The following is a 14,477-nucleotide window of genomic DNA, read 5'->3' as shown; positions in this document are numbered from 1 at the left end:
TGCTTATTTTCTTAGGAAATGTTGGTAATGAACAAAAAAAATCTAAAATATTTTTATTCCGCCACAACCGGTTACCCATTTCTACAGTAGATAGCGTTAAAGTATCTTTCTAGGTAGTTTTTATTTATTCATATTTACAATTTGGGTAAAAAAAACAAACTGGCATAATCTTTTGGATTATTTGCCCAAAAAAATAGATGAAAATTAATAACCCGACTCCCTGAAGACTTGTTTTGCGGGTTATTTATTCCAAATGGGTCAAACTCAATGCTTTACAAGCTAATCCAATTTTGGGGATTGTTTATGGGTAATTTCATTTATTTATATGCCTACGTTCTAAAAAAAAATAAAACAACGTTGGGTCATAAATAGCCCTACTTTGGTCCCCGCGTCACCAAAAAATAGGTCAAAATTAATAACTAAAACCAAAAAGTGGCACGATTTGGTGGGTATGTATTTCAGTTGACTCAAAACAAAAAAAACTTCAAATTTGAGTTATTTAATTTATTTATGGAGAGACACTCCACAATCATTTCGGTCAAAGAAAAAAAACCATACTGCAGTTCTCATTGGCTCAATTTTCGGCTCCATCTCATCCGTAACCCTAATGAGGACAAGACGACGGACGAATAGCCGCCACCTTGCTGATTGATGCCATGCTTGAGGTCTTCGAGCTCGCCTCCATTTGTCGGCGAGACACAGGAGAACATTCAAACAAGACCATTCGTCGATAAATCCTCGTTTGACCTGGTGACCCCGCTGCCCGCTCCTCCCTCCCTCTGCCTCTCTCTTTGGAAGCCAGCTGGGATTAGCAGAAGTGATCAATAGGCGCCTGTCATCAATACATCCCATCTGCAAGGGGAAGAGGAGGAAAACAAGGTTGGGAGGGGGGCGGGGCATTCGAGCCCTGTAGCTTCTACGGCAGTGTGAGAAGGATGGCTGGCCGACATCCCGCCGCAGGAAACGCTCGCGAACCTCAAACTGTTTTTTAGGTGCTGACGCAGCTCTGTGCTTCTAACCATTTGATTTCTTGGGCTAGCTAAAACGACGCCTAGCTATACTAACATTCAAACTTAGAAGGTCCTCCTTTTTCATGGCGTGGAAAAGATTAATGCAATATTTTAGCCACCGGATTTTAAAAGGATACTAAACCTATTTAGCCTTTTGGGCAGTAACCAATCACGGCTCGCCTCTTTTCTGGGTTTGGTCATGTGATCTTCACAAGCTGAGCTGTGATTGGTTGTTACATGAGCCTAGAGCACACGCGATGTCATTTTCAGTCGATAGCAAGTAGGAAATTTTGTTTTAGATTTAACAATGTAAAAAAATTATTTAGTTAACAAATTAACTACAGACAAAATATTGGGGTTTTCCAGTTGAAAATGGTGGATGAGTTTAGTATAGTGCTGTCACTATCAAATATTTCGTAATCTCGGTTCCGTTATTCACTTTCTTGAGGATTTTCCTTTATAACCAAAACATTTTTACAGCGTTATTTTTCCTTGCAAATTTTCTTCCTCTTGAGTCGCATTTTTCCTATTGTAGGTTTAAGACAAAAATTTTCTTCATTTTGTATCAGACGGGTCCAAAAAAATAAAACAAAAAATTTATTATGATTATTATTTATTTAAAACAATTTAATTCTAGTAAATGGATTTTAATTTACGAGCATATTTTACCATTAAAACCAAATCTTTTTTTTTTTTTGCAGGTTTATACATCTATTTTTTTTGCAAATTTTCCTCTTTAATTTGTAGCAGTCAAAAATAAAAATTGTTAATTTGACTGCTCTTCTTTTCTCCTTTTAAGTAGGCAGCGCTTTAGCCATATTGTGTGAAGCTGTCAGAATAGTAAATCCCATTAAAAAAGGCAAATAAAAAGCAAAACATTCGTAATGTTGACATTAAAGCACGGCATTTAGCAGCAGGGCTTTTAAAAGCACAACTTTTGCTAAATAATTTCTGACAATGCATAATGCATGAGCCAGCAAAGGAAGAGAGTGTGTATGCTTCTTCCTGTCCCAGTCTCTCCTGATCACATGACATCACCTTGGTCATGTGACCTCAGGTCTCTCATTCCAAGGAGGACTGTTGTGGTTAACACATGGAGCCACTTATTGCCAACCAGGCCTCCATCCTGCCTCCAGGGAAACTTGGAGCGTGACCTTTGACCGGCTAGATATCTGTCCCACCCTCCCAGCAAATAGCGCTGACCTACAGAGTGTAATTATAACGATTGATTACAATAATAAGGACCAGTCACATGGGCGTGTCTTGAGATTTTTTTGGGGGGTGGGGGCAGTCTAAAAAAATATTGGGACACAGCCGGTAAACTCGCTGAAAATGACATTTGAATCCCTCAAAAGTTTCACGATATTAATAGTATGGCTGATAAATATTTTGTGGCCTTTTTTTTTAATGACTTTTACTTTGTTTTGGCCATTTGTTAACCCGTTCAGGGCCTTTCTAATGAAGCTCCTTGACTTTGCGGGGTGAGCACTGTGCGCGTGCACGTACGCCGGGCACGAGCGGAGCGGCATCGTGCCCGCGTCGCGCTCGTGTCCGCGCAGTCTTGAATTTGTCCCGCGGTTGCGCGCCACTTGCGTGTGTTTCTCTCCTGTGTGTGGATGCGGATGACAAAACAAGTCCCGGTTCGGTTCGAACACAATTAAGTGGGATAGTAGCAGGACCGGAAGCCTCGGAAGCTCTCGCTTCCGACTTGCGGTCTTGTCGCCAGGAAGGAACGGAAGAGGAGACGTGGTGCTGGGATACCGGCCGGCCGGTTCCCCGTTTCGGGCACCACGCGAAGTCCGGAACGCCTATTTTTTTTTTTTTTTTTTTGGTGCGGATTATTAAAAACAGAAATGGGACGCTGCCGAGACACCGTGGAGGTGCTGCTGCTTCTGCTTGTGTGAACCATGGCTGGGCTCCACGCGTCTTCGGATCCGTCCGGACATTTTTTGGACTTAAACCGGCCGACGCAAGCCCCCGCCGCCGCGGGGCTCGGCGGCGGCGTCGGAGGTGGCGTCACCCGGCCTTACTTGGAGGTGGCGGCCGGCGCTGCCCGGGGCTTCGGAGGCGAGGGAGTGTACAGCAATGGACGGTACCGGGAACTGAGCAGCCCGACGGTGGGCGCTCGCAGCCGGGATCCGTCCATGGAGAGGAGCCAGGGAGGAGCCAACACACCTTGCGGCATCATGAAGGTTAGTTGGCTCAAATCGTGTCTCAAGGTGACACCTAGCCCAGGCCACTTCCACGAGGAAGCGAGCAACCAAATATTGCACTCAACTATTGCTTCTTTAACGCACGATATCATTCAAAAGTTTGAAAACACCTTCAAAATTTATGCTAGTAACTCTTGATAATGCCTAGCTCTAAACTGAGTCTTTGCACCCCATTAATCAATCTACCCCATCGTAACACCAATTGAGAAAAATACGAAGATTGGCGAGGGGTAGAATATATATATATATATATATATATATATATATATATATATATATATATATATATATATATATATATATATATATATATATATATATATATATATATATATATATATATTTCTTTTTTTTTTCCAAATAATACCATCAACATTTTTCTCATAATGTTGTCGACTTAAGTATTTTTTCCATTGAATATTAAAAAAAAAAAATCACGACTAACACTGAATTAGAGGGTTAGGTGATACAAACATGCTTAACAAAGTTTTGACATGACCCTGGCCACCAAAGCGCCACCCCTGCTCCAAATAATTACTAGGTTTACAACTCAGTTAATACTGAATCAGCAAAAAATAAACCAATTACTGAATAATTAGTCAAACCATGCAAATTTGCAGATAATAAAAATAACTGGCATGTATTTTCCAGATACTTCACCTTAGTTATGGTAGCCAAAGAGAGTGACCACTCCTGGCCACCATTAACCCTACTTATGTCCCAAATAGTTACTCGTTTATTACTTGGTTAATTACTCAATCAGTGATTTAAAAAAAAAAAAATCATTACTGAAAACGGGTTGCTCGGTTAGGCAGTGGTTAGCACATCTGCCCCACAATTCAGGGACTTGATTTAAAATCCACCACGCTCCGGGCTTCAAGTGTGGAGTTTGCATGTTCTCCCCAAGCCTGTGTGGGTTTTCTCGCTTCCTCCTCCATTCCAATAACATGCACGGCAAGTGTATTGGACATACTAAATTGCCCTGAATGGATATTACTGAATAACCAGTAAAATCATGACAAAAACTCAATTAGAGGGTGTTTACAAACGATTGACTTGCTGATTTCACTTTTCTATGTGATGGCCAGGTTGTCGTAACACCTCAGTAAAAGGTGAAATAAAATAATTAATTTAATTCTATTATACTTTATGTTTAAATGCAAATATGCAGTTAATATAAATAACTGGCAGATATGAAGCACTCTTAATACAGCATATATTGTAAAAGTTGCAAATAAATTGCCAAATTATATTTTACCATAGGTGTGGGATAGCCAAAACGTTGGCCCTAACCCTAACCTTAACCACTGGCCACCATTGCATAAGTAATCAGTGAAAAAGCCATACATTTTTCTATGGAGTGCCCAGATTGTCTGAACACCTCAATGAGGAATGAACTAAAATAATTGTTGTTCCTCCAAAATAATTACTTGTCTAAGTCATCAGGAGAAAAATGAATACATTACTGAAGAGTATCTTGTCAGTTAGAATTTGGCAAGACAGATTTATTCACTCATTTCATGCACAAGTTGGTAACTGACTCATGATATTCTGCAAAAATAAGCTCTTGCTCGGTGTGGGGTGGCCAAGGCCACCCTTGTTCTCCATTAGTGCCGGCCCTGCACCAAAATAATTACTTGAGTAAGAAATCAGTGAAAAAAACGATTCAATTAATGAGAGTAGCTTTTGTTTATGTTTTTATTTATTTATAAATTGACAAGGCAGTTTTATTCACAAGTGTCATGTACACAAGTTGCTAACAACCCCAATGTATTCATGCCACATGCACAAATGAAGACCATTGCATCATTAATGGAAAGGGCTCCAGAATAAGAAAAACAAGTCACTAATCAAGTCCATAAGGACTCTGTTTTTTACAAATGCGTGCAAATTACGCAGTAGAGCAACCTTAGAAATAGAGATTCCCAAACAACATTTTTTTTTCAGCTCAAAAAAACACATTACAAACCTTCGTAGGAAGACTGTACTCATGGTTGAACAATTAATCAAATGTAGATAGATATCACAATACAGTTGAATGCAATTTTCAAATTGCAAAAACTGTAATCGGGGGCAGAGCCCTTATTTGAAAATCATTCATCCCCATGTGTTTCTGTCTTTTCTATTCTATATTGTTTGTGATGTTTGTTAGGTACTATAGTCTAAGGTTAGGGTCAGCAAGCACTGCAGTATCCTTTGTACTCTGTTACAAGTCACCACAGTGGATTATTTGCTCTAATGAGTCAAAGCCAAGTATTATTGTTACAATTAAGGCTCATAAAAAAGTTAGTCCAATAAAGCCTGATGTGCGGAGAGCTTCTTCATTAGTACTGTGATTTCCTCTTAATGTGTTGTTGCTTAAGTGATTGCTATTCATAGACAAGCACATGCACTAAGTACTTTGTTGTTGTAATGATCTTTTTCAACTGAAGTAAATAGGGGGAAACAAAATCAAACTTTTTCTAGGGAAGGACCCGTTAATGTTTTGGGAAGCAGCTAGATAAAGATATGTACAGTATTTTTGGTCCTCTGAGCTTTTCTGGCATGCGGCAGATGGAGGAACAAATACGAGCCAACACCATCATTTAACTCTCTTGTTAACAGTTGGTTCTTTTTCAAGGTCTGTGATCTACTGAGTCATATACTGTAAAACGCTGTTACGCAACGGTAACGTTAAGGTTTTAATTTGGTCCCTGACTAAGCAATTTTATTCACATAGCAAATTAATTTTGCCCATTTAAATTCATTGACATGCCGTTAATCTGTTCTTGTCCGCTGAATAACAACACCATCACTGTTTATTTTTCTCCCGAAATAAAGAAAACAAGCCATTAAATCTATACTTTTTTTTTTAAGTGGAATTACTACAGTACCGCTTGAATGTGCCTTTAAGGGGTGGGGCCTTCAGAAATGTGTTTGGTGTTGACCCTCCTGAGTTATCACAGTATGTTTTTGCGTGTGTGACTGTGTGTGATGCTCAATAAATAGAGGTTTTTGTTCACTAAAAACGTGAACAACGGCGTTAAGCATTTTTGGGTGACGGCTCTGTCAGAACTGGTACTGGCCTTTTATATTGAGAGGTGTATCTCTATTCTGGCTAACCTGACATTGCACAAGAATATGTGCATTCCAGTCAAGTGACTTTATCCATTTAGGTGGATAAAACTGTTAGTATTTGGGGTAAAAAGCAAGAATATTTTAATTTGATCAAATTTGTTTCTGAAATTTGTGATGGCCCAATAAAGTGCCATACTGACACTGGGCATGGGCTTGTAAGTAAGGGCATCCTGATCTGAAATCGATATCTGTCCAATATCAGCCGGCGCAAAAAAAAATATAGGTTTACATACAAAATCTCTATTATTGTTATTTGTCCCTTGTTCTGTTGTTCCTACCATAAAATAAACTTGAATTATTTCACACTTCAAACATTTCTTTTTGTTGACATAATTAAGGTTATTTCTCCGGGTCCTTGAATTTATTTTGTGTTTATTTTATTCAGTACCTTCTCATGTTGGAAATTGTATTTATGTAAATAGTAAATAGAGTGATATTTTCTAGACTATGGCTCTATTTTAATATTAACGCTTGAACAAGTCTCTTCTGATATTTCCTGCATTAACATCCTTGCTATTATCATTTGATCAGTATTGGAATAAATCAATATTAGGACAAAGTTGTATTGAAATACCCTAACCAGACCAATTATTATCTTGCCATTTCAATCAATTAAATCCATTTGAATCTCATTTAAGGTCTTCATAAAAGGAAAAAAATCATTATCGAAAAACAGTCACATTTTCTGCCTTTAATTCATACCTTTTATTATTATTATTATTAGTGGACCGCATTTTGAAGTTTGGTAGGTAGCTCGTTTATGTACCTTGGGGTCCAGTGAGACCTCTGTCATGTAGTTACAGTTTCAAAAGTGAAGCCTAGACTCCGTGAGGTAAACACGGCAATGAGAATCCAGTACAATGTTGTTGGTTTTTTTTTTGTATTCTGGGCTTTTGTGGAAGGCTGCATGTGTGCATCGGTTCTGATCAGCCCTTGTTCAGCAGCACCTGACACTCACTTCTTAGATCAGCTCATAATTGGATTCCCGTGGCGATAGCGCCGGCGCCCTCAAACAAACATGTTTGGGCAAAAAAAAAAAACCTCAGCTTGCACAAGGCGCCGCTGCTACTGCTGTTCGAGCGTCGCCGACTCCCCTGAATCTCAATGCCGCTCCATCCTGAGGCTTTCACTTTTTTTTTCTTTTCAAGCGCCGTGAAAACATTTGATCTCTCGGTTAAAATTCTCAATCATGCTCTGCATTCCGAATGTGACCACGATTAAATAGTCAAGGGCGAATCGTTATGGTGAACGCATTCTTACAGCCTGGATACTTCTGACTCATTCGCTGCCGTTGACGGCTGTAGACGTTAAGAATCTATTTGACTGGGCAGAAAGTGAAAACTTCAACTCACTCAGTGGCAAAATGGATTGGACAAAATGGACATTTATAGTCATCATTGGCAGTGAATGAGTTAATAAAATATGCAGAGATAACCTTTAAGACTTGATCTGTATGACTGCATATACACTGCAGAGTTAAAGTGAGACCATTTTTGCGCTTGGGAAATGCATCATGGCAATGTAAATAGAAAAAACACGCATAACACAATTACTATTTATATTGCGTAAGAATTATTGTTTACTTCCCCGTTTCCATTGCCCGGTGCTGAGCATGTTCAGTTATTAATGTGCAATTTGTGCATCTGTACATGCGAGCTGTTTCATGTGAAACAGCAATGTAAACATCGCCTTCTAATGTAAATGGAAATTGAAATAGACCATCAAAAAAATAAAGACATCAAAACAGGCATTACCTCAGAAATGGGCACTGTAACCTGCAGCATTAGTCCTTGCTAAACTAAGTATGCCTAAGTGTATGCCTAAGACACAATTTTAATCTCCAAAAATGACGTCAATTTTCAAGATCTGAAAACTGAAGAAAACTGGTTTGATTTTATTATAAAATTTTGTCTGAACAAATCAGTTTTTTTTTTAAAGAAATGTATCTTTTTTTTATTTTTTTTTAGCTCTGGGTGTATTAGCTAACTTGCTGTAATGAGCCAACTAAGGAAAAATCAACCAATTAATTCACAGGCAGGCCCAAACACATTTTACTAAGTCATATGAAATTACAGTATGCAAATTAAGTCACTATACATCAGCAAATATGGTCATGCTGTACCGCCTCAAGAAATTATATGAACAATCCCTGTGTGGTGCGACAACCTGAAAAAGTAGTTGCCTCTTTTATAATTTGTTTCTTAAAAAAAACAAATAAATAATAAAAATATATACATAAAATCAATATGTTTTTGTGTCTGGTCCTACTCGGATGGATTGAAAAAAAATCTAGAAAAAATAGTGAGGTAAACCTGTAATGAATATGATCATAAATGAAAATCCATGAAGTGAGAGTTTTTTTTTCAAATAAATAAAATTGCTTTTTTGTTTTTTTACTTTTCTGATTTGAAAGGAATATAAATTGCAAGGAAAATGGCGACATAAACCTGCGATTAAAAATGTTATGGTCATAAATGAAAATTCTTGATTGTGTGAAGCTACAGGAACAAGTGATGTAGTGAGGAAACATTTTATATAGTATATACTCCTATATATGGATTGGAATTCAAAATTGTGTCGAGTATTGCTTTCATAGGTCTCAAACGCCAGTCCTCGAGGGCCGCGATCCTGCTTGTTTTCGATGCTTCTGTCATTAACGCACCTGAGTCAAAATTATTAGCTCATCAGCAAGCGTTGCGAGCACTTGTAAATGATCCTAATCATTTGATTCAGGTGTATTTAAGAGAGCAGCATGAAAAACATGCAGGTTTGCGGCCCTCGAGGACTGGAGTTTGAGACCTATGCAATTTAAATCATAATGTTTATATTTAGAGGAGACGAGAGCGGATATTTTTTAATCAGCTTGCCCCCCCACCCCACCCCCCGTCCTCGCGTGCATTTTCACGATTACCCTCACAGGTAGCCCTACATATAAATTATAAATCTGATTAAGTATTGTTTTAAATCAGGACCAGTTCCAGTTCAAGCAGGGCCATTTCCTTAACTCACTTTTTGGTTTTCACTCGAGTGGAAGGCTTTCTGTTGGAGCGATTACCTCATTAAATCTAGCATTCAAATCATAACGGCATTAGCGTCCGTCTTACTTTGGCGTCGTCGCGGAGAGGCTACGGCGTGGGCTGCGTCGCGGCCCCATTATGTAACACCGATAGAGGACAGCTGCAAGGGTGACTCCGGTCTGCCTTCATTGGACCCATACTAGCACACAAACTACTAATTGAGGGATGACGGCATTGGTCCTTCATTCATCCTTCCTTGCGCCAGAATTCCCTCAGTACCCCGGCTCCAAAAGAGATGGAAGAAGTGCGCGATCCCGCCAGGCTCCATTAGGAATAAACGGTCAATAACGATCTCGCGATGATCGTCTTTCTCCGTCTGAGGAGGTATCCTGCGTCCTGCTTCTCTTGTGCGGGAGTGGATACAAGACATACTTGGCACTCGTGACCTCATCTAATGGGCCGGAGACAAAATGTGCACACTCATCATGTGCAGAGCATCAGGCTGACGGAGTGCATCGGGTCAAAAGGACACATGGATTGCCCTCAGTTTCACAAATAAGAGCAGATTCGGATTTCATATCTGTGTCCTCGAGGTCCGAGCGACACGTTTGGGGTCGGGGTGAGGGTTAGGCTTGGTTTTAGGACTAGATTTAGGGTTTGCATTCCAATAAGTTTTCAAATATTTGAATAGGTTTGCAGTTATATTACAATGTGATAATGAACTCATTCAAACGTATTTTCAATTTGTTTGAACGTATTTGCCAGAACATTTGCATTGATTTGAAAACATTCTCGACTATTTATGCCCGTCAAAACCTCACATTGGTAGCTCCACACCGCTGTAGTTTTCCACCTTTTTCCCATTAAATCTGCCTTCGATTTTTTTTTTAAATCAGTAAAATAGTCCGGAAAACAAATAATTTTTTGTGTTTCTTTATATTTGAAGCTTCAAAAACACAAGTCTTAACAGAGCAGTTTGTAAGAGAGTGAAATGAAGGTGAAGATTCTTAAAACTGTGGAGCGAGGAACTATAAGAATGATCCATTCGTTCGTGTGGAACTCACTTATCCGTCTAGGTCATCCGTCTCTAGCTACACGGAGTTCTCATGTATGTTAAGTGAAGGGTTCTTTATTCAAACAAAACAGGTGGTCACCAAACAAGAAAATGTTATGCTGAATACTTATTTTCCATTACAAATCATAGAGCCTCGGCCTTGCCAGATTGGAGGTGACTCTTATCCTGTATGCTAGAGGGAATGTGATGCCAGAAACCACATCCCAGGGGTTGGGCTTGTCAGAAAAAATACAAACCCATCTGCAATATCAGTTGCAGAGTGTGATGGTTTGCTCATCATATTGGTGAGTGGTAAACAAGGTCCCTTAATACGGGTTCGGGGAGACGGGCCTCAGAACATTGTGCGTCTCTTAAAACCTGTCTGATACCAGGATTGAAGGCTGGCTCAACACTGTGTCCCTACCGCATGATTTTAGTCCAATCCGAACCCAATAACTCTGATTACATGTTGGATCGTCATATCAGATGATGCCGGTGATGAGAATTGGAAAGAGCCCCGATCCACGCATCACTGAGTCGATCGCAGGCTTTGGCGGAAAAATGAGCTCCTTACCTGAATTTTAATTTAAGCTAATGGAACCTGCACTGAGATATGTGGGTAATATTCTCAATTCTCCAGCTACAGCGACATCACGTAATATTTTTGGAAAGCAGTGCCATCTTACAGAGTAGGCGACTAAGGAAGTGAAGATTTTTCGGCTTGGTGGATCGCGGCCCCGTTCTCCCAAAGAAACATGTTACAAAAATATGAACTTTTGACACGGGTTTCTTATTCAAAGTTTATTGAAAGGTCAAACACTTGCAAAAGAGAGCTCCCAAATGCGTATCTGGAGTTGATGCAAAGGTCAGCGCCGAATGTTGATATTATTTTTGACAGACCAGCTCAAAATGGTGAGTGAAACGTGAAATCGGTTAACTACCCGATGATCTCTCACTCTTAATTTGCTTTGGCACAGCAGATCACTGATTTACTGGATTAAATCGTGACTATATGTTGACCAGGCTTCTTAATTTAACTCGACCTTGGGTGCAAATTGGCAGGACGCAACATGGTTAAGTTGTCTACCGTGCCCTCAGGCAGTGCTATACTTAGCGTCATGGGATTGCCAAAGGCTGCCACCTTAATCCTCCGTTTTCTTTTATTCCCTCAGAGGTTCTTAACTTCTTGACATTGACATCAAACTAATTACTTAGGTGTCAAATTGTGGCACTTTGACTGGACGCCACCTATCCGGTCTGGTCCTGGTGGTCACTGATGAACACTTTGGTTTGATTAGAAGACGACTTTGGAATGGCCTTGACCGTCCCAGGAGAGTATTTTGCTATTGATAGGACAGAAGATTTGTTCGGATTTATCAACTCGAGACATTTGTGAGGACAGAACCAATGAGGTTCTGATGAATGAGGATGACAATCTGCCGTTCCACCTGGCTTCTCTTGCGGCTTCTTTTTACTGCTCTCCAAACATAAGGCACTTATTTTCAGGGGCTTTTCTTTCATTCTTTCTTTTTTATTTATTGAGCGGTGAGCGACTGCGGGGTAACGTAGCTGTACATTAAAGCTAACGATCCGTGACTGGAGATGAAATAACTTGCGCTGATCAAACCCACTGCCGTCGAATTAAAAGACGGTAGTTGATCAAATGTTAGGGAAAAAAAAAAGCAGTGTAAAGTCCAAGGCGGAGGCTGGTCATTTCACAGAATGTAACTGATTGGGATGTGTCTATCCATCCGACTGTCCATCTGTCCTTTCACTCATCTGTCTGTCTATGAATCCATCCATCCCTCCATTATCTGTTTCTTCATCCGTCCTTTCATTAGTCTGTCCATTCATGTCGCCTTCTGTCCATACACCCACCCAGATCTGTCCATCTGTCTGTCCATCCGTCTGTCCTTCCCACAATTCAGCCTCCCACCCAGCTCTGTCCATCCATCCATCCATCCATCCATCCATCCATCCATCCATCCATCCATCCATCCATCCATCCATCCATCCATCCAGCCATCCATCCATCCATCCAGCCATCCATCTCAATCTAATCTGTAATATGCTCAGAATGTAAGTCTGTTCCTTTATTTGTGGTTCATTATTACTGCCCTTATGCTCGATTACTGTTTTTTGTTTTGGTTTTGTTTATTTGCCTACCTTGTTATTTACTCAGTTATGGAATGTAGTCTGCCTGGGGAAGTAAACAGAATAGGAAATTCATTATGTGGTATTACGATGCATATGACAATAATACTCTTGAATCTTGAATCCATCCATCAATCAATCCATCCGTCAGTCAGTCCATCAGTCTGTCCATCTATCCCTCCTTCTGTGAATCCATCCACCCATCCAGACCCAGCCATCTGTCTGTGTCCATCAGTCCTTCCCTCCATCCATCCATCCATCCATCCATCCATCCATCCATCCATCCATCCATCCATCCATCCATCCATCCATCCACCCACTAGATCCAGCCACTCGGTTTTCAGTGCCTCAACACTGGCACTAGAAAAAAAATCCTGTCATTCTCACACTTTGTCACGATGTGTAACACTTGAGCTTCAGTAGGTATCATTGAATAATTCAGACTTGATGTTATAAACAGAGCTTCTTGTGTCACATTTCCACATCCTCCTCCAGTCCAGCCTAGCGTAAGCGTGTCTTCCTCACTGACAGATCACAGCGGGGAGCCACGAGAAGCAAGGTTAAGAGTGTGACGGATGAGCGCGGACGGGTCATGTATGCGTGTGGTCACGGCGGCTGCAGGAAGTGACGGCAGCGAATGTCAATGCCAATCGAGCACAATGCGGCGGCTTTCCGCACGAGGAGGAAATTGGAGACGGGGACGTCGGGATGTGCGAGACCTCCGGCGCTGCCAGAATAAAAATGATGTGCTCTATTAATGGCCCGAGAATTTTATAGGAAGGAAGGAAGCCGTGCGAGTGCTGTGTCGTGTTTGTTTGCATTTATGCCTCAGTGGGTTAGCTTTAGCATTGCTCGATGTTCAAGGATGAAAACAGACTTATTATTTTCTTCTCTTTGAATTGCTTGTATACAATCAGATCACTCCAGTACAGGTCATAGTTGGGGGGGTATTATGGACTCGTCCTTATTTCCAGTCTTTTGAACAGCTTTTTAGTGATCTGCTCCTAAATGAATGGCTCCCTTTAAAGAGCCAAAATTCCCAACACTCAAAGGCATGAAACATTTTACAATCCACAGGAACACAGTTTATCAAACTGTTAAACTATAAAAGTTGCTACATCTTCCAATTAATTTGCTCTTGATTTGAAAAGTAAAATGTACTATTCCTGTCACAGCATTGCAAGGCGTTAAATTAGATTTGCTGATACAGCACAGAAGCCCTGTTAAGCTTTTACATACCCCCCCAAGTGCCTTAACTTACCCCCCGGTGTACATGTACCCACATTGGAGAACTTAAACTAAGACTGGTATAAAGCTGGGGTCATAGGTAAGAACGTTTTGTTTTTTGCCGGATGCTGACAAAATGTTCTGCAAAATAATTTCTCATCTGCACTTTTGGATGCAAATTTAGAATAGTGTGTTGTTAATGCTCTTAATAACACACGTTGGTAATATACGTAATTCTCTTCAATTTGAATGCTGAGAGAACCTACATATATGCTTTAAGATAATTCCATATTTTGGCATGGGGGTGGCATGGGTTTGACAGAACATAGTCCAGTAACTCAGAACGAGTTACGTGCCTCCTCATAAGCTCAATAATGGAGAATAACATTTCAAGTACTTTTTAGATGTACGACCGCATTAGCGTGACATCTTGACACACACATTTATACTCACTTATGCTACCATTTAAACAGATTGCCTTATCCCAAAAAATAAGGAGATGTCAACATTCGTTTTCTGCACGTTGGGCTTGATTGTTCTCGCGATAATGGATTTCTTCGAGTGTGCCGAGGGGTCATGGTAAATTATAAACGCTCGACATGCCTGGAAGTGCCTGCTTCCGCGTTGCCGTTACGAACCCCGGGAATGATTTAAAAGCAATTTCCAACAGTCGTCCTTAGGAAGA

At 40.3% G+C, this 14,477-nt stretch overlaps 1 protein-coding gene across 1 annotated transcript in view; it reads left to right on the top strand.

Annotated features, from left to right (window-relative positions):
• Positions 1-2,590: 2,590 nt before the first annotated feature.
• Positions 2,591-14,477, top strand: part of LOC148410343 (inactive phospholipase C-like protein 2) — a 65,487-nt gene continuing 53,600 nt past the window's right edge. The window contains exon 1 of the mRNA XM_088436760.1: positions 2,591-3,202. Coding sequence (XP_088292886.1) covers positions 2,918-3,202 — 285 coding nt within the window. The 5' untranslated portion in view covers positions 2,591-2,917. The remainder of the gene's footprint in view (positions 3,203-14,477) is intronic.

The sequence above is a fragment of the Hippichthys cyanospilos genome, chromosome 16 (genome assembly GCF_059441005.1).
Source record: "Hippichthys cyanospilos isolate Australia breed blue-spotted pipefish chromosome 16, RoL_Hcya_1.0, whole genome shotgun sequence".
NCBI lineage: Eukaryota > Metazoa > Chordata > Actinopteri > Syngnathiformes > Syngnathidae > Hippichthys > Hippichthys cyanospilos.
This window is presented reverse-complemented; position numbering and strand designations above follow the sequence as displayed.